Source organism: Crinia signifera, chromosome 19 (assembly GCF_055691185.1).
Source record: "Crinia signifera chromosome 19, ASM5569118v1, whole genome shotgun sequence".
NCBI lineage: Eukaryota > Metazoa > Chordata > Amphibia > Anura > Myobatrachidae > Crinia > Crinia signifera.
In genome coordinates, this window is record NC_139226.1 from 60,843,536 (window position 1) to 60,864,167 (window position 20,632).

Sequence of the window (20,632 nt, forward strand, 5' to 3'; positions counted from 1 at the left end):
AAACCCTCTGGCAGAGCATTTGGAGACCCACAATTGATTAAGAGGTGCAGATGCCTCGGCCTCACGCGCACGGTTACACAAAGTGACCTACTGTACTTGACACAAATGTAAACTTACTAATAATGAATATGAAAAAAATGTCACAGTATAGGTCTCTATTACTGTCGTCATTCAACAATCATCAAAGCCATACAAAACAGCAGACTGATTGGTCAGTGAAAATAAGTCATCAACACTTACCTCCAGCAGGGCGATACCTATGCAGACTCCAACAATATAGATGCTATTATTTAAAATAAAGTTCTGAATACTGTTCATGCAGCCCTAAATGGGACAGCAAAGGTAAAACATAGTTACAGGTGAATAGTGCTTAGACAAGGAAATATACACAACATATAAGTAACATAAACCAAATGTGCCTGTATGTGCTGTATGAAGAGAAGTTATTGGGGAAGGGGGGGGGGGTCATTTGACGTTCCCGACAGTCGGATTCGAAGCTGTTTTTGACACATTCTGACTGTAACTCGAGAGTCGGTATTAAATGAAGCAAGTGTCGGAACAACCGCATTTTGTCATAAACGATTGGTGAGTGCCGCTATATCCACCGCCGGAAATAACGTCACAGATTGAATTCTATCTAAATCTACTTATTGCAAGGGTTGGACTGTTAAACTACATCCCACACAATGGCACGCCAGCATAATATTACCCGGTTCTCAATGACCTGCTTCTTCTCCGTAGAGGAGACACAGTGAAAGTTTATTTGGCGCCACCTCTGTTTCTGCAGTATGGCTCCTGCAAACCTTTTTATTTCTATAAGCATGGCAATGGCATACACATAGGTTCTGCCGGCACCATAACCCTTAGACTTAGAGCCAGATAAAATGGTAGGGAAGCACATACCCCAGCACTCTGGGGGGCACATTTACAGGGCATTAGTAGTGAGGGTGGGCTGTATATATAAAAATGCTCCTTGTATCATGTAATGTAGGACCAGAATAGGGATGCCTAGACGTGGCTGGCGGCTTACCATGTTCTGTGCAGATAGAAGTCTCTTTTGCTGCCCCATTGTTGTGTTTTTTTTCTAGTTTAGATTAACCCCTCCTTTGCATGCACCTATAATTGGCCAATAAATTGTTTGAGCATATATCCCACCCCTTTTATTTACTCAATTTTCTTAACCGATGTTTCTTTGTAAGATAGATGAATGGAAGAGAGAATAAAAAAGGGGGTGGTTTGGTTGGAAGACAGGGATTGACCAGAACCAGCCATGGCTGTACATAATGTTATGTTAACACTGTTCTCACAAGCAAGGGCTGACTTACTGTCTGGTACACAGGCCACTTCTCCCCAACATTAGTTGTGCAGAATCCACTCGTGGTCTCCAAAATGTCTGTGATATTGGAGATGTCATTTTTGGTGGCAGACGCATTTCTGCAGGAGCAAGGGTACAAGCTGACTGATGAGTTTTGAGAGATCTTATGATTTGTCGTCCAATCTTCAGGTGCATACCAGCCGCAGCACCCCACCTGTAAGATACAGCTGGTCAGATAAGCACTGAGGCAGTCATCCATGCAGGCTTTGAAAGTAGACAGTTTTTCAAGCAGGCTCACTTGTTTATGTCAGGATGCATGGGGGGGGGGGGGGGGGGATTCAGGTTGCTTTGCAAAAGCAAACGCCTTCTTTAATGGACAAAACCATGCGCACACAGAGTTACATTTGGGTGAGTTATTTTGTTTCTGTGCAAAGTAAATAGAGGCTGCTTTATTTTTACACTGCATTATAGATTTCAGTTTGAACATACCCCACCCCAATGTAACTCTCTCAGCACATGTTACATCTGCCCCACCTGCAGTGCACATGGTTTTGCCTATTAGAGATTTTGCTTTTGCGAGCCAACCTGAATTATGCCCAAGGTTCGTTAAAGTATACTCACAGTGGTGGCAGCCATTTTGTAGGCTTAACCAATATTTACGAGAATGGCACTATTCATTTTATTAGGAAAGAGGACACCACAGAGGCACTAAGTAGCCAGCATGAAAGGCTCTAATTGCAACTGAATTGATACTGCATTCTCATACATGTATAGCAAACAAAATGGCTTCCTCCACTGTAGGAAACAAGTGCTCCTTATGACAGCTTAACAATACTCAATGCTTGGAATAAGATAAAAATACATAATCGTTATATTTTTAATACATAAACAGTGTTTATCCCTGATACAACGTTTCCATAAGAAAGTTTTAATGTATTTTATGCACATTTATTCCTAGTTTTTTTGCATCGCCAATTGAATTGTGTCTTCATATATGGAACACCGTCAGTTCTGGTGATATCATGCACGTGGCATTGACAGAGACGGATGTGTGAAACTGGCAGTCATATGATTGCATGTACAGTAATACCTGTTCTTGAGTAAAGTCCAAATTCTCTTCCATATCTGTCGGTTTTGTTTGATTTCCATAGTTCTTTATGATATCTCTCACATATTCCCCCACTGTGTTTTTCAACTTGGAAGAAAACAAAAAAATAAATGGGACCATTCAATAGCAAACTGGGCTACAATATGACAGGGGTGTATACAATAAAGGGTATGCATTACTAAGCTGACAAATAGTATACACTACAAATTGAGGCATATATTTTAATATAGTATTGGCAGCAAGCAAGCAGCTCAAAAATACCAAGATTCATTGGCTGTAGGTGAAAGAAGCTGAAACTTGAATAATTAGCTATGTGTGGGTAGGAGAGGTTCTGTACGAACAGCTGCTAAGAAGTTTATGGGCAGTAACATTTTAAAAAAGATTAAAACATGGGCTTAGACTTTATGTAACTCATACAGTACAAAAATGTAAAAAACTGTAAAAGCCAAACATGCCAGTGGAATCTGGGAGATACCTCGCTCCTAACAGGAGTACATTAATGTATTTTGAAAGAATGTGTTCTAGATTTCAAAGTAAACTTTACAAGCTTACTAGACTCATAGACCAACCACCTAATGGTAGAATGTAAGTACCCTCATGTAAGCGCATGCCACTGTAAATAGCAATAATCACCTCAAACCATACTTGCCTACTTTTGAGATCTAGTTTCAGGGAGATTATAGTTGTTAGTAGAATTTTGCACAGCGCCCCATTGAGTGTTAGGATCCGCCTCCAGCGGATCTGTGTTATGCGCAGATTTCCATATTCTGTGTGTAGTTTCATGTTCTCCCTGGATTCTGCTCCCTGGGTTTATCTCAGCCTGTGTGTGTGTTTACTCGCTAGTGGCATCCAGTGGTCAGCCTGGGCCATTGCAGGTTACTTTCAGTACTGTGTGTTCTGGACTCAGGTGTCTTGATTAGGCTCCTAGCCTGCAGTGCACACCTTTAGGCAATGTGTAATCAGCACCACATTGTGCTCTCTATATAAACCCTCTGGTTGTTCAGTCCCATGCCGGTTATAGCTTTTGCACCTCAGGGTCTCAAGTGTTCCTGGTTCCTGCTTACCCACTGCTCCTGGTTCCTGTGTCCAGTCATCCTGCATCCTGTCATTGATTCCCAGCTGTGTCCTCCATCCAGTCTCCTGTCCTCCCGGTGTCCGTGTGTCGTCCTTTATCCGTCTCCCGGTCCCTGCAGCTCCTGTTGGTCTTTGTGGGATTCCTTCTCCAGATATTGATATCCCTCGGTTCCAGATAAGTTGGGAAGATTCCCCCTCTTTGTCTCCGTACTAATCATTTGCTTATTGTGTCAGCGTATAGTGTATTGTTACACCTGTCAGCAGTTCTTAGTGTGTCAGCATATCGTGTATTGTTACACCCGTCAGCAGTTCTTAGTGTGTCAGCATACTGTGTATGGTTTCACCTGTTAAGCATTAGCACAGCGGGTTCCTGTTTAGAGTGCTATCCACTGGCACCCCTCTCCGCAGGGCAGGGTGGTCCTCGCCTCTTTGTTTGTAGATAGGTTTCCCCTTGTTCATCACTGGCCTTGGCGTGTGTGTTGTCCTAACATAAGACCAGGTGGCATCGAGGTGGGAGCCTGACTAACGGGCTCCCACGAACGCGGCTATTATTGGTGAAGCCTAGCACCCCGCACACACACGTCAACTCCATCTGAGTACAACGGAGTCAGGTTGGCGAGGCTGCCCTGGTCCTGTCACTATCTCCTTCCAGCCAGTGTCACGTGGTGTCTCGCCAGACAGCGTGGCACAGGAGATCCTAACATTATAACCGGCCATACAGCACTCTGGAGCTGAGTTCTGCCCTCTCAGTCCAGAGATTTCCAGCCGTGTCAGTTTTTTGCCCATGTCAGTTTATTCTTGTATCAGTTTTTTTCTTGCTGGTGTATAAACTTGCATGGCCATATCATGCAGGCCATGCAAGAGTCATTAGCGGCTCTAAATTTGGCATTCAATGCCGTAAAACCTGGGCAGTGGGAGATTTTGCAGCAGTCTCTTCTGCAGCTGCAAAGACTCATCACTGATATTTTTCTGATCCTCCCAGAGGTCACTGGGGTTTGTTCAGCCCCTAATGAGGCCCTGCCTAGGGAAGTATTAGGCAGCAAGTCCTCAGACCCAGAGGGTCAGGTAAAGCATAGAAGTTATCTACGACCGAAGCTTCCGTTAGAGGAGCGTCAGCGGCGTAGAAACCTTAACCTATGCTTATACTGTGGAGATTCTGGCCACTTCTTGCAGACGTGTGGCTTGCGTAATTCCGGTGGTGCCGTCAGGGTATCTCCTCTGGCCAGGTCTGAGCAGGTTGTCAGATCTAAGCCTGTCTCCACTGTGGCAGAGGAGCTCTCTGCCGAGTCTCCCAGTAAAAGCACTCTGCCTTTTTCTACTGGTTCCAGTGCTGATGTTTTAATGACCAGGGAGTCAGAGTTGCAAACCCTTGAAGGGAAAACCCAGGTGGTTGACTCAGATACCGGGGGCCCGCTGAGCCAGTCTGATGCCGGGGGCCCGCCGAGCCGGTCAGAGGCCGGGGGCCCGCCGAGCCGGTCAGAGGCCGGGGGCCCGCCGAGCCGGTCAGATGCCGGGGGCCCGCCGAGCCGGTCAGATGCCGGGGGCCCGCCGAGCCGGTCAGATGCCGGGGGCCCGCCGAGCCGGTCAGACGCCGGGGGCCCGGAGGCCGCAGCCCCGAGTGGGGGCCCGGAGGCCGCAGCCCCGAGTGGGGGCCCGGAGGCCGCAGCCCCGAGTGGGGTTCCGAAGTGCGCAGCCCCGAGTGGGGTTCCGAAGTGCGCAGCCCCGAGTGGGGTTCCGAAGTGCGCAGCCCCGAGTGGGGTTCCGAAGTGCGCAGCCCCGAGTGGGGTTCCGAAGTGCGCAGCCCCGAGTGGGGTTCCGAAGTGCGCAGCCCCGAGTGGGGTTCAAGTTGGTGTTGCCCCAGAAGGGGTTCAAGTTGGTGTTGCCCCAGAAGGGGTTCAAGTTGGTGTTGCCCCAGAAGGGGTTCAAGTTGGTGTTGCCCCAGAAGGGGTTCAAGTTGGTGTTGCCCCAGAAGGGGTTCGAGCCGGTGTCGCCCCAGAAGGGGTTCGAGCCGGTGTCGCCCCAGAGGGGGTTCGAGCCGGTGTCGCCCCAGAGGGGGTTCGAGCCGGTGTCGCCCCAGAGGGGGTTCAAGCCGGTGTCGCCCCAGAGGGGGTTCAAGCCGGTGTCGCCCCAGAGGGGGTTCAAGCCGGTGTCGCCCCAGAGGGGGTTCAAGCCTGTGTCGCCCCAGAGGGGGTTCAAGCCTGTGTCGCCCCAGAGGGGGTTCAAGCCTGTGTCGCCCCAGAGGGGGTTCAAGCCTGTGTCTCCCCAGAGGGGGACTCTGTCCATCTAGTCCCTAAGAGGGATTCTGATTGTCTTGTCTCTGAGCAGAGTTCCAGCCATGTCGGTAACATGGAGGAACCATCTGTTGGTCTTTTTGTTGTTGCCCAGCCAGAGTTTCACTATAGTGCTGCCCACTTAGAAGTGCGTCACAATGGTGATCAGCCAGAGACTCATCATAGTGCTGCCCAACCAGAAAGACCATCAGACTTGGAAGAGGTCATAACCTCTAAGGGGGTCCCTAAAGTCTCAGCCTCAAGGGCCATAATTCCAGCTATACAGTCCAGTCAGTTAGCTGATAATGAAGTTACTGTTGATGCTTTGAACGATATCTCTACATCTATAGTTTTTGATGGGGACCTAACCCAATTTGTTGCGCTCACTAACCATTTTGTCACTATTTTGGAGTCCAGACCATTTTTAGGTATCACTTCAGATAATGTGGTGCTCTATTTAATTTACTGCTTCAGAGGTGAACCTTTCGAATGGGCATGCAAATTTTTTCAATCTGAGGATCCCATTCTTAAGAATCTCCCAGCATTCAGTGATGCTGTGGTGAAAAAATTTGGTCCCAATAAAAGTGGTTCAGATGCCTCTGGGCCGACCATCTTGTCTGCAGAGACTCCATCATGTTTAAGAGAGTCAATACAAAGGGCTCAGCCCATAGCTATTACCGCTGGATGTGCTCAACTATCTTCTCCCTGCAGGAACGCTCCTAAGGTTTCATTTCCTATGGGAATGGAACCAATCTATGGTCTTTTCTCAGATTCTGAAACTGAGGAGATTCCGAATGTGCCTAGGCATTCAGGTGGGAAAGGGAAGAATCATCTGGTTGCTCGACCTATATTTTTTGAAGATTATTTTGAACCAGAGATCTCTTCCTTTCCTAGTGTCTCCAAGCAGGCACAGGGGAAAAAGAAGAGGTATAAAAAGAGGCGCTGACAGTTGCCTTGACCCTGCTTGTTTTTTGTCTAGTCTTGTTGTGTCCGAAGGCCACCTTTGAGAGGGGGGCACTGTTACAAGCTGCAGTCACAGCTTGTTCCTGCTTGTTGGTTGATATCCCCATTCCAGGGTTTGGTATTCTCCATGTAGTGGAGAACCTGGTATTGGGGTCCCTTGACCCCTCTTCAAGGGGGGGGGTACTGTTAGGATCCGCCTCCAGCGGATCTGTGTTATGCGCAGATTTCCATATTCTGTGTGTAGTTTCATGTTCTCCCTGGATTCTGCTCCCTGGGTTTATCTCAGCCTGTGTGTGTGTTTACTCGCTAGTGGCATCCAGTGGTCAGCCTGGGCCATTGCAGGTTACTTTCAGTACTGTGTGTTCTGGACTCAGGTGTCTTGATTAGGCTCCTAGCCTGCAGTGCACACCTTTAGGCAATGTGTAATCAGCACCACATTGTGCTCTCTATATAAACCCTCTGGTTGTTCAGTCCCATGCCGGTTATAGCTTTTGCACCTCAGGGTCTCAAGTGTTCCTGGTTCCTGCTTACCCACTGCTCCTGGTTCCTGTGTCCAGTCATCCTGCATCCTGTCATTGATTCCCAGCTGTGTCCTCCATCCAGTCTCCTGTCCTCCCGGTGTCCGTGTGTCGTCCTTTATCCGTCTCCCGGTCCCTGCAGCTCCTGTTGGTCTTTGTGGGATTCCTTCTCCAGATATTGATATCCCTCGGTTCCAGATAAGTTGGGAAGATTCCCCCTCTTTGTCTCCGTACTAATCATTTGCTTATTGTGTCAGCGTATAGTGTATTGTTACACCTGTCAGCAGTTCTTAGTGTGTCAGCATATCGTGTATTGTTACACCCGTCAGCAGTTCTTAGTGTGTCAGCATACTGTGTATGGTTTCACCTGTTAAGCATTAGCACAGCGGGTTCCTGTTTAGAGTGCTATCCACTGGCACCCCTCTCCGCAGGGCAGGGTGGTCCTCGCCTCTTTGTTTGTAGATAGGTTTCCCCTTGTTCATCACTGGCCTTGGCGTGTGTGTTGTCCTAACATAAGACCAGGTGGCATCGAGGTGGGAGCCTGACTAACGGGCTCCCACGAACGCGGCTATTATTGGTGAAGCCTAGCACCCCGCACACACACGTCAACTCCATCTGAGTACAACGGAGTCAGGTTGGCGAGGCTGCCCTGGTCCTGTCACTATCTCCTTCCAGCCAGTGTCACGTGGTGTCTCGCCAGACAGCGTGGCACAGGAGATCCTAACATTATAACCGGCCATACAGCACTCTGGAGCTGAGTTCTGCCCTCTCAGTCCAGAGATTTCCAGCCGTGTCAGTTTTTTGCCCATGTCAGTTTATTCTTGTATCAGTTTTTTTCTTGCTGGTGTATAAACTTGCATGGCCATATCATGCAGGCCATGCAAGAGTCATTAGCGGCTCTAAATTTGGCATTCAATGCCGTAAAACCTGGGCAGTGGGAGATTTTGCAGCAGTCTCTTCTGCAGCTGCAAAGACTCATCACTGATATTTTTCTGATCCTCCCAGAGGTCACTGGGGTTTGTTCAGCCCCTAATGAGGCCCTGCCTAGGGAAGTATTAGGCAGCAAGTCCTCAGACCCAGAGGGTCAGGTAAAGCATAGAAGTTATCTACGACCGAAGCTTCCGTTAGAGGAGCGTCAGCGGCGTAGAAACCTTAACCTATGCTTATACTGTGGAGATTCTGGCCACTTCTTGCAGACGTGTGGCTTGCGTAATTCCGGTGGTGCCGTCAGGGTATCTCCTCTGGCCAGGTCTGAGCAGGTTGTCAGATCTAAGCCTGTCTCCACTGTGGCAGAGGAGCTCTCTGCCGAGTCTCCCAGTAAAAGCACTCTGCCTTTTTCTACTGGTTCCAGTGCTGATGTTTTAATGACCAGGGAGTCAGAGTTGCAAACCCTTGAAGGGAAAACCCAGGTGGTTGACTCAGATACCGGGGGCCCGCTGAGCCAGTCTGATGCCGGGGGCCCGCCGAGCCGGTCAGAGGCCGGGGGCCCGCCGAGCCGGTCAGAGGCCGGGGGCCCGCCGAGCCGGTCAGATGCCGGGGGCCCGCCGAGCCGGTCAGATGCCGGGGGCCCGCCGAGCCGGTCAGATGCCGGGGGCCCGCCGAGCCGGTCAGACGCCGGGGGCCCGGAGGCCGCAGCCCCGAGTGGGGGCCCGGAGGCCGCAGCCCCGAGTGGGGGCCCGGAGGCCGCAGCCCCGAGTGGGGTTCCGAAGTGCGCAGCCCCGAGTGGGGTTCCGAAGTGCGCAGCCCCGAGTGGGGTTCCGAAGTGCGCAGCCCCGAGTGGGGTTCCGAAGTGCGCAGCCCCGAGTGGGGTTCCGAAGTGCGCAGCCCCGAGTGGGGTTCCGAAGTGCGCAGCCCCGAGTGGGGTTCAAGTTGGTGTTGCCCCAGAAGGGGTTCAAGTTGGTGTTGCCCCAGAAGGGGTTCAAGTTGGTGTTGCCCCAGAAGGGGTTCAAGTTGGTGTTGCCCCAGAAGGGGTTCAAGTTGGTGTTGCCCCAGAAGGGGTTCGAGCCGGTGTCGCCCCAGAAGGGGTTCGAGCCGGTGTCGCCCCAGAGGGGGTTCGAGCCGGTGTCGCCCCAGAGGGGGTTCGAGCCGGTGTCGCCCCAGAGGGGGTTCAAGCCGGTGTCGCCCCAGAGGGGGTTCAAGCCGGTGTCGCCCCAGAGGGGGTTCAAGCCGGTGTCGCCCCAGAGGGGGTTCAAGCCTGTGTCGCCCCAGAGGGGGTTCAAGCCTGTGTCGCCCCAGAGGGGGTTCAAGCCTGTGTCGCCCCAGAGGGGGTTCAAGCCTGTGTCTCCCCAGAGGGGGACTCTGTCCATCTAGTCCCTAAGAGGGATTCTGATTGTCTTGTCTCTGAGCAGAGTTCCAGCCATGTCGGTAACATGGAGGAACCATCTGTTGGTCTTTTTGTTGTTGCCCAGCCAGAGTTTCACTATAGTGCTGCCCACTTAGAAGTGCGTCACAATGGTGATCAGCCAGAGACTCATCATAGTGCTGCCCAACCAGAAAGACCATCAGACTTGGAAGAGGTCATAACCTCTAAGGGGGTCCCTAAAGTCTCAGCCTCAAGGGCCATAATTCCAGCTATACAGTCCAGTCAGTTAGCTGATAATGAAGTTACTGTTGATGCTTTGAACGATATCTCTACATCTATAGTTTTTGATGGGGACCTAACCCAATTTGTTGCGCTCACTAACCATTTTGTCACTATTTTGGAGTCCAGACCATTTTTAGGTATCACTTCAGATAATGTGGTGCTCTATTTAATTTACTGCTTCAGAGGTGAACCTTTCGAATGGGCATGCAAATTTTTTCAATCTGAGGATCCCATTCTTAAGAATCTCCCAGCATTCAGTGATGCTGTGGTGAAAAAATTTGGTCCCAATAAAAGTGGTTCAGATGCCTCTGGGCCGACCATCTTGTCTGCAGAGACTCCATCATGTTTAAGAGAGTCAATACAAAGGGCTCAGCCCATAGCTATTACCGCTGGATGTGCTCAACTATCTTCTCCCTGCAGGAACGCTCCTAAGGTTTCATTTCCTATGGGAATGGAACCAATCTATGGTCTTTTCTCAGATTCTGAAACTGAGGAGATTCCGAATGTGCCTAGGCATTCAGGTGGGAAAGGGAAGAATCATCTGGTTGCTCGACCTATATTTTTTGAAGATTATTTTGAACCAGAGATCTCTTCCTTTCCTAGTGTCTCCAAGCAGGCACAGGGGAAAAAGAAGAGGTATAAAAAGAGGCGCTGACAGTTGCCTTGACCCTGCTTGTTTTTTGTCTAGTCTTGTTGTGTCCGAAGGCCACCTTTGAGAGGGGGGCACTGTTACAAGCTGCAGTCACAGCTTGTTCCTGCTTGTTGGTTGATATCCCCATTCCAGGGTTTGGTATTCTCCATGTAGTGGAGAACCTGGTATTGGGGTCCCTTGACCCCTCTTCAAGGGGGGGGGTACTGTTAGGATCCGCCTCCAGCGGATCTGTGTTATGCGCAGATTTCCATATTCTGTGTGTAGTTTCATGTTCTCCCTGGATTCTGCTCCCTGGGTTTATCTCAGCCTGTGTGTGTGTTTACTCGCTAGTGGCATCCAGTGGTCAGCCTGGGCCATTGCAGGTTACTTTCAGTACTGTGTGTTCTGGACTCAGGTGTCTTGATTAGGCTCCTAGCCTGCAGTGCACACCTTTAGGCAATGTGTAATCAGCACCACATTGTGCTCTCTATATAAACCCTCTGGTTGTTCAGTCCCATGCCGGTTATAGCTTTTGCACCTCAGGGTCTCAAGTGTTCCTGGTTCCTGCTTACCCACTGCTCCTGGTTCCTGTGTCCAGTCATCCTGCATCCTGTCATTGATTCCCAGCTGTGTCCTCCATCCAGTCTCCTGTCCTCCCGGTGTCCGTGTGTCGTCCTTTATCCGTCTCCCGGTCCCTGCAGCTCCTGTTGGTCTTTGTGGGATTCCTTCTCCAGATATTGATATCCCTCGGTTCCAGATAAGTTGGGAAGATTCCCCCTCTTTGTCTCCGTACTAATCATTTGCTTATTGTGTCAGCGTATAGTGTATTGTTACACCTGTCAGCAGTTCTTAGTGTGTCAGCATATCGTGTATTGTTACACCCGTCAGCAGTTCTTAGTGTGTCAGCATACTGTGTATGGTTTCACCTGTTAAGCATTAGCACAGCGGGTTCCTGTTTAGAGTGCTATCCACTGGCACCCCTCTCCGCAGGGCAGGGTGGTCCTCGCCTCTTTGTTTGTAGATAGGTTTCCCCTTGTTCATCACTGGCCTTGGCGTGTGTGTTGTCCTAACATAAGACCAGGTGGCATCGAGGTGGGAGCCTGACTAACGGGCTCCCACGAACGCGGCTATTATTGGTGAAGCCTAGCACCCCGCACACACACGTCAACTCCATCTGAGTACAACGGAGTCAGGTTGGCGAGGCTGCCCTGGTCCTGTCACTATCTCCTTCCAGCCAGTGTCACGTGGTGTCTCGCCAGACAGCGTGGCACAGGAGATCCTAACATTGAGGGGGCGTGTCATGCTCCACCCAAAGGGCGTGTCTAGTTCCATATATGGAGAGATTGTGAAAAGAGATTGTGAACGTGGCACCTAGAAGCGTGGGTGTGTACCACTACATCTGAGAGGAACCTATTAAAATTACTTCTATGCAAATGTAGATGAGCCCCAAAGCAGGTAGCAAGAGCTACTATACTTGGTAAAGTGCTGGGAAATGGTGCTGATAATTCAATGTAAATGTATCTATCTCTCATTCCTTTTTCCCCCCAAAAAATGTAACAGTGTAATGTGGGCTAGGTGACATGAGGAAAATTGTTACACTAATGAGGGAGATTGCTGCTATTTCAGGGAGTCTCCTGGAGAATGCAGGAGGGTGGCCAACTACAGTATGCCTCAAACATTAAACAGCAGGGGAGAGCACTAAACTGCTATCCAGGTAAGCCTGTTGCCTGTTGAGATATAAGACCTACAAGATCTAATTGGATGTACAAAGTAATATAAGAAGACAGAATATTGATGGCAATATCTTCTAGTGTGTATGCCTAATAACATTGACATCTTCCAGACATGCAGGTAAATCTGGCAATGTTGCTCATGCACCCAGTGTTCAGTGTGAATGCACAATATCTTTCATGATCAGCTCAAGGGAAATTGTTTACCAATATATTTTGTCGTTTTGTCTGTAGGACCAATGTGTGTCTTTTTCCATGTTTAGGGGCAAATGGTCAATTGTCATTTGCTCCCAAAAATTTCCAGATTTTCCTTCCAACCAGCTAAATTGGACAGATTACAGTTATGGGGCCTACACACATAGCGATTTTTAGCCATTTTCTAAGCAATCTGACTAGGTTGCTTCGAAAATGACCCTACATCCTACAGAGCTGTGTGTGTGTAAGGGCCAGTTATAGCGGTACGCAGCCCCGCGCAGCACTATCGCCGGTAGAATAAAGAATGAGCAGGGACCATAAATATCGTCATCGCCAGTGTTCTCTCATCGGAGAACACTGGCGCTGACAGCTCACTGAGCACACAACATTACACATGTGTGTGCGGAGCAGCGCTGTGTGCTGAGCGATCTAGCATAGCTCAGATTGTTCAGCACACTCGCTATGTGTGTAGACCCCATTGCAATAATTATATTCTAAGAAGTTTTTTTTTTTCCCATAACAAAAATGTGCATTTTCAGGTTATTGCATTCCCAATCCCTAATTACAATGTTCTTTGCCTGACTCCCCTCATGTTCCAACACTAGCCCTTATTGCAGAGGCGGAAATTGTGGGGGGTGAGCCCAGGTGTAAAAATATAATTTGGGCCCCCCTACTCCATCCCAACCCAAGTTTACAATATGCATGGTAGTGGTTGACATGGATAGGCAGGGGGAGGCAGTGGGCCTGGGAAAAACAATGGGTGACAGGAAAGGGTAACAGGGACAGCAGTGGGCCCTGTAGTCCTCAGGGGCCCAAGTGCATTGCATCTGCTACACCAATTCTAGTTCCGCCTCTGCCGTATTGTAATCATTTTTCAGGTAAGTTCAATAAATTAGAACACTGGTCAGCACAGATAGCTAACTAGATTTATACTGCATGCATGTCAGGCGATGGCGACACGTGGGATCGCGAATCACCATTGCTCAGGGGTATACACGTGCTTAGTTTCTAAGCAATCTGGTCAGATCACTTAGAAATAGGGCAAAAATTGTCCCGTGTGTAGGCCCTAATAGATTACATCATGTTATGTTGGTTCTTCTGGGAAGATCATACTCATAATAATTCCAAACAAGGTAATTTAATGAATACAAACTCTCAGCATGATCATAACATGAATACAGCATAATATATAAAAGAGTGGGTGCATCCTGTCTCCAACAATGCAAAGTTGTAAGAAAGCGTTCTCAAATAGCATGTCATATATATGTCATCACTTACGGTATTTCTCTGTGTATATGCCAGCACCCCCACAGTAACCTGAGCAGCAAACAGCAGGAGGAGGAATGCAAAATACTACAAGGATAAAAAAACAAGCAGTGATTAATATTAGAACTGCCACAGTACTAATGCAAAATAATGTGTGTGCACTGGCAATAGCTCTACTGTATTAATATTAGGTATCATCAGTGGCCTGAGAGGGCCCAGGTCAGATGGAGGGGCCTGGGGCCCGCTACCCTCCTCCACTGTTTCAGTGAGCCGGGGCACGGGGAAAGAGAGAACGACTGTACTGTAACTGCCACTGCAAAAGCCTCTCTCCCCAGCCCAGCACACGCTGTGTGCTGGGCTGGGGAGAGAGGCAGCTGAAGCAGAAGCCTGTCTTCTCTCTTCCTGTGTGGTCCCACCCATACCCAGCACACCGGCACCTCTGCTCATTTTTTTAAAGGTGTGTGGTTATGCTTTCTTCCATTGGTCACACCCATTTATTTTACCGGGGCCCGGCAGAACCGTCGGCGCCACTTTTTATGTGGGAACCTGGAATGTACACCCCCTTTGCATGTAATTGAATTCTCCCTAAGGGCCAGATGTATCAAGGGTACTTGTTTCCTAGCACGGCCACACCGATTTACATCGGGGTGGTCGTGTCGGAAAAATCGGGTCGATCGCATCGCATGCGATTTGGTCGCATGCGATGCGACCGACCGATTTTAGACCCGATTTTTTCATTGAATGAAATGTAAATAGGGTCCCTGGGACCCTATTTTACATTGGATTCAATGTAAAATATTCCCAACCCCCCCAAATTTGACGGCGTACACCCCACCCCACGATAGACGCCAACCCGAAGCGTGGCGAGCGCAGCGAGCCTGCGAGGGGCGGCGGTGCGCGTCCTCCGACCTTTTCATTCCCCTACTATCCACGCCGGCGTGGAGTTGAGAATAGAATAGTGTGGCGAGCGCAGCGAGCCACCGAGCCCGAAGCGTGGCGAGCGCACGCGTATACCTGTGAAGTTATACGCGTCCCCTCGCGGGGCTCGCTGCGCTCGCCACGCTTCGGGCTCGGTGGCTCGCTGCGCTCGCCACACTATTCTATTCTCAACTCCACGCCGATGTGGATAGTAGGGGAATGAAAAGGTCGGAGGACGCGCACCGCCGCCCCTCGCGGGCTCGCTGCGCTCGCCACACTTCGGGTTGGCGTCTATCGTGGGGTGACGACAGGGACATCTATAATGTGAAATGGGTCATATTGGCCCATTTCACATTTTTCACATTTTTTCAAGATTTCAATGTTAAAAAATATTTTAACATTGAAGCCTATGGAAAAATCGGGGGCATCGCGTCGGGACCAATGTTAATTGTCCCGACCGACGCGATGCCCCAGATATTTTACCTTTCCCGACACGATTTCAATGTTAAAATATTTTTTAACATTGAAGCCTATGGGGAAATCGGGGGCATCGCGTCGGTCGCGTCGGGACCATTGTTAATGGTCCCGACCGACGCGATGCCCCCGATATTGTGTCCTAGCCGGCAAAATGGACCTGATTTCAAAGGAAATCGGGTCCATCTTATGGATCGTGTACCTTAACTTAAAGGTACACGATCCATAAGATTGTGGCCGTGCTAGGAAACAAGTACCGTATCAAGCTTCAAAAAGTGAATACTGATACTGTCATTTTTCAAACCCAGCCTGTAACATGGCAATCATAAGCTGATTGGCTGCCGGTATATCACGCTTTTTGAAGCTTGCTATATCATTTTGCTTACGAAGTTGTTGAGGTATCTCATGCGATATCTTGGCCTAGTGTATGGTGGCCATAAGTCAGATGGATCTGTGACATTTTTCTACTGGAAATGAAATGTGTCAATTTCAGGTGTTTTCTTTCACCCAGCATAGGGGGGTATTCAATTAGTGTCGAGTTTTCCAACAGTTGTAAAATCTGCACTTGTCGCTGATTTTCAGTTGAATTTACATTCAACCTATTCTTAACTGTCAGAAAAATCAACATGGTTGGAATACACACCTGATTGGACGGAAATGTGGCCATTTTCGACTATATTCCGCCGATGCAGATTTGACTTTTTAACAAAATCGAAACTGCATTAGTGGAAAAAACATCTGAAAATGGATGCATTGAATAGGTATGTCCGGATTTTTCAGCTAGCCGAAAAATCTGGACAGCATGGAATGCCCCCCATTGTGTAGGTATACTAGTGGTGGTGACTGCAATGGCAGGTGGAACACAGTGGGGTGGAGCGATGCATACAGATGGTGCTGCTCGCATAGTTTCTGCCAGAACGCCATCTGCAGGTTTCTGGCAGATGGCAACCCGGCGGACGGGGACAGGACATGGACGTGCAAGCGTATCACACACTCGTGTGTCCATTGCCGAGAATGGGGCGAGCAAGCGTCTGATGTGCGTGTGGCTAATTGTGGTGCAGGGGGCGCACGGCGCGATGGAAGTTGCTGAGAGAAGAGCGGCCCCATCTGGATGCTCTAGGGCCTTGATGGCTAACCTTGACACTCCAGCTATTGTTGAACTACACATCCCAGCATGCTCTGCAACAGTTTTGCTATTTGGCCATGCTAAATCTGATGCAGAGCATGCTGGAATGTGTAGTTCAACAACAGCTGGAGTGTCAAGGTTAGCCATCAAGGCTCTAGGGTGAACAATATACTACTATTGTATTACTGTTTCATGATATAGGGCCTTATTTTGGTTCACTCTTTCTGACAAAATCCTTCTTAGATGGACAAAACCATGTGCACTGCAGGGGAGCATATGCAAAATGTGCAGAGAGAGTTAGATTTGGGTGGGGTTTTACTTCAAAGTGAGATCTACTGTATATTGAAGTGTAAAAATAAAGCAGCCAGTATTTTTCCCTGCACAGAAACAAAATTACTCACCCAAATCTAATTCTCTCTGCACATGTTACATCTGCCCCCCTGCAGTGCACATGGTTTTGTCCATCTAAGAAGTATTTTGTCAGAAAGAGTGAACCAAAATAAGGCCCATAGAGAGAAATAGATTAGCTATAAAATGACAGTAGCCGAGTGATTAGTACTTTGTCTGTCCACATTATCTCTCGCAAAGCTTTTTAAATGGACCCTTAAATGCAATTGGACTCAGGCCCACTGTGTATCAGGAATTAGAAGGTATAATATTTTATAAACAAAAAGTGCTGGGAGTTATTCAAAAATAAATATATGGGGTACTCTTTACTTAGAAGGGCGCCCATCATGGCCATCTCGGGCATTGAACGCACTAAAAAATCGGTGCGATGCGACCGACGAGATGCCCGAGATTTCCCATAGGGAACAATGTTAAATGTCTCAATTGACCCGATTTTCCTGTTCAATGCCTCAATTGACCCAATTTTTCCATAGGAAACAATGTTAAATGGGCCACAGAGGCCAAATAGGCACCCTGAAGTGAATAATGGCCACCCGAATTGTTAACGCCACCCCGCGATCAACGTCAACCCGAAGCGTGGCGAGCGCAGCGAGCCCGCGAGGGTCGGCGGTACGCGTCCTACGACCTTTTCATACCCCCACTATCCACGTCGGCGTGGAGCAGTGGCGTAACTATAGAGGGTGCAGGGGATGCAGCTGCTATGGGGCCCGGCAGTTTGGGGGGCCCCAAAGCAATCCCACTGCACCCTTTTTCCTATTACTGGAGTCTTGGAACTTTGGATAGACAGCAGGGACAGTTTCCAACAGTCACGCAGAGCGAGGAGGAAAGAGGGAGGCGGGGTGCAGTCCGCAGACCCAGGAGTTACCCGGAAGCAAGGAAGCGGAAGGAGGAGGTGGGGTGTTTGCGCGGGCAGGCTGCTGGCACATCGCTGATGATGATTGCTGCTGCCGCGCGATTGCGTACTGTACTACTATCAGTTGTCGTTCTATAGAAGAGCAGCAGCGGCTTCAGCGTTGTCCCGGACTCCTCCTGTGTGCCTCATCTAGCCTTCTCCTCCAGCCTGTGATCGGGAACCGCGGATGGAGGAGAGGTCACTGTCCCAGACTGTCACTGGCTCCTATGATGCTGCCTGACAGCATGCTCGAGTCTCAGCAAGCAGACAGTGCTGCATCCAGAGAACAGCGCTGCTGCTGGCTACTATGTCACCTGATTTACTGGACTGCCAGCAACAATAAGTGAGTTATAATAAATGGCATCCAATTAATAATAATGTAATATGCATAGAGGGGGAGGGTGTGTGTATTTGTCATAATGTATATATTGGAAAAGGGATGGGGGTGGGGGGTAGGCATGAAAGCACCAAGCATATAAGGGGTGGGGTAATTAACATAAAGTATATAAAGGTGTCATAAACTTATACTACAGCATGTGTCTATGTCCACTCACTCCCATGAGTCTGCATGTCCTTTTATGCCCCCTCCCACCCCTCAGTTTGTCCATCAATGCACCCTCCTATCACCCTCCTGTTCACCTGTGCGCCCTCCATCAATCTGTCTATAACCTCATTGGTGCTCTGTCTGTTTTTCTGTCCAATAATACCACCTCTTATCTTGCCATCAGTCTTTGCCCCGCCTATCTATGCCCCTCCCTTCTGTCTATACCCCCTTGCAACCATCCGTCTGTCTATATAAGCCCATTTCCTCCCTTATGTCCATCCGTCTATGCCCTTGTCTGTTCATCCGTCAAGCTATGCCCATCCTGTCAATGTGTGCCCTCACATCTGTCCATATATACCCCTCCCATCTATGTCCCCTCCCTTCTGTTTGTCACTGCCCCCTCCCCTCCATTTCTCTCTTGGTCTATCTATTTATGCCCTCTCCTTCCCTCCCAGCCATCCGTCTGTCCGTTGTTGATGCCACCACCGCGTCCTGTGCTGTAGTAGTGTCTCTCCTGCTCACTCCTCCCTCTCTCTCTCTCCCTAACAATTTTCTGCTCTCTCTCCCTCCATCTTTAGCTCACTTCTCTCGCTCTCTCTCTTTCCCCCTTACACCCTCTTTCTCTCTCTCGCTCTCCTCTCTCTACTGCACCTGAGGAGCATTGTAGTGCCGAAGAGATGGAGGGGGGGCCCTTTCAAGATTTTGCTATGGGGCCCATCGAGTTATAGTTACGCCTCTGGCGTGGAGTTGAGAATAGAAAGTGTGGCGAGCGCAGCGAGCCACCGAGCCCAAAGCGTGGCGAGCGCAGCGAGCCCCGCGAGGGGACGCGGATACCTTCACAGGTATCCGCGTCCCCTCGCGGGCTTCACAGCTGTCCGCGTACCCTCGCGGGGCTCGCTGCGCTCGCCACGCTTCGGGCTCGGTGGCTCGCTGCGCTCGCCACACTTTCTATTCTCAACTCCACGCCGACGTGGATAGTGGGGGTATGAAAAGGTCGTAGGAGGCGTACCGCCGCCCCTCGCGGGCTCGCTGCGCTCGCCACGCTTCGGGTTGACGTTGATCGTGGGGTGGCGTTAACAATTCGGGTGGCCATTATACACTTCAGGGTGCCTATTTGGCCTCTGTGGCCCATTTAACATTGTTTCCTATGGAAAAATCGGGTCAATTGAGGCATTGAACAGGAAAATTGGGTCAATTGAGACATTTAACATTGTTCCCTATGGGAAATCGCGGGCATCTCGTCGGTCGCATCGCACCCGATTTTTTAGTGCATTCAATGCCCGAGATGCCCGAGATTTTTTACTAACGATGCCCACGATCAAAATCGTGGGCGCCGTTCTAAGTAAAGAGTACCATATATGGCTTAAAGACTTATTTTTGGCAAGTTATTTCAGTAGGTGATGAAGTAAAGATTCCTTCACCCAGCGTGTGGAGTTTCAGTATAACCGCTAGGGTTTTCACTTCTCCATTTTATTACTGAGGCATCCGTTGGTCAGTGAACTGCGACTGGTAGACAAGTGCAGACTCAAGTATGTTTACTGACAACTTATTATAAAAAAAAAAAGCATTTGAAAGTAGCACATTATTATGGCTATAGTTACCAAAATGTATAGCCATATAAACATACCTAGTTAGAGTACTTATGGAGGAGGAAAGGCATACATTGTAGAGAGTCCCAAATCAACCACATATTGCGCCTAATTCATGTTTATATGCAAATGCAAGTGGTAGGGAGCCTGAATCGGACCTGATCATTCATATATAATTTGCAGATGATTGTGATTGGTTAGCTGCCACCCAGATAGAGGAAAAACCTGCCCAGTGCAAATCTGCAAGTGAATTGCTAAAAGTTCGCAATATGGTTTCCTGTTGCACAATCATACGCAATTCACTCACCATCTAATGATTTTTCCAGTCTGTGCAAATTTGCAGTGTAATCCACATTGTGAGCTGGATGTATCAAGCTTCAAAAAGAGAGAAAATGGAGAGTGATAAACAACCAGCCAATCAGCTCCTGCCTGACATTTTTCAAACCCAGCCTGTAACATTGCAGGTAGGAGCTGGTTGTTTATCACTCTCCATTTTATCACTTTTTGAAGCTTCATACAGATGGAGCCAGGCTCATTGAGCCTGCTACAGGCCCGCCAGTCGCCACACCGGCGAATGTGGTGCACGTGTATCGGAGACGCTTGTGTGCTCCATTCCCAGCAATACACGTGCGAGCACATGCGCTGCGTGCCAGCCACCAGATATGGGCTCCCAGTGCACCAGCAGAGCTGATGAGAATGGCATCTAGCCCGTCGAGAAGGTTCACAGCAGCAGCACCTCATGCACATCTCAATCCATTGCAAAATAATTTTCCATTGTGTACAAATACAATTCATTTGATTAAAAAACACAGTATAACACTTTTTTTTTATTTATTTCAAATATTAAGATAGTGTTTACAAAAATGAAAACACTAAATATAAAATGAATGGCAAACATTACTGTCGAAGTGCAAATGTCAAAGGATAAATCTGGCAGATTTACGACTACCATGAACGTGTCGGTGGTCTTTGAATCTGAGAAGTTCAATTGTATTTTAGACTGGTTAAAACATGTTCTACTGTCTCT

At 48.9% G+C, this 20,632-nt stretch overlaps 1 protein-coding gene across 1 annotated transcript in view; it reads right to left on the reverse strand.

Moving 5' to 3' along the window:
• Positions 1–20,632, reverse strand: part of LOC146042591 (leukocyte antigen CD37-like) — a 102,672-nt gene that overhangs the window by 14,250 nt on the left and 67,790 nt on the right. The window contains exons 5-8 of the mRNA XM_083162664.1: positions 13,667–13,741; positions 2,406–2,510; positions 1,326–1,529; positions 241–324 (exon numbers count right to left, since the gene is read on the reverse strand). Coding sequence (XP_083018790.1) covers positions 241–324; positions 1,326–1,529; positions 2,406–2,510; positions 13,667–13,741 — 468 coding nt within the window. The remainder of the gene's footprint in view (positions 1–240; positions 325–1,325; positions 1,530–2,405; positions 2,511–13,666; positions 13,742–20,632) is intronic.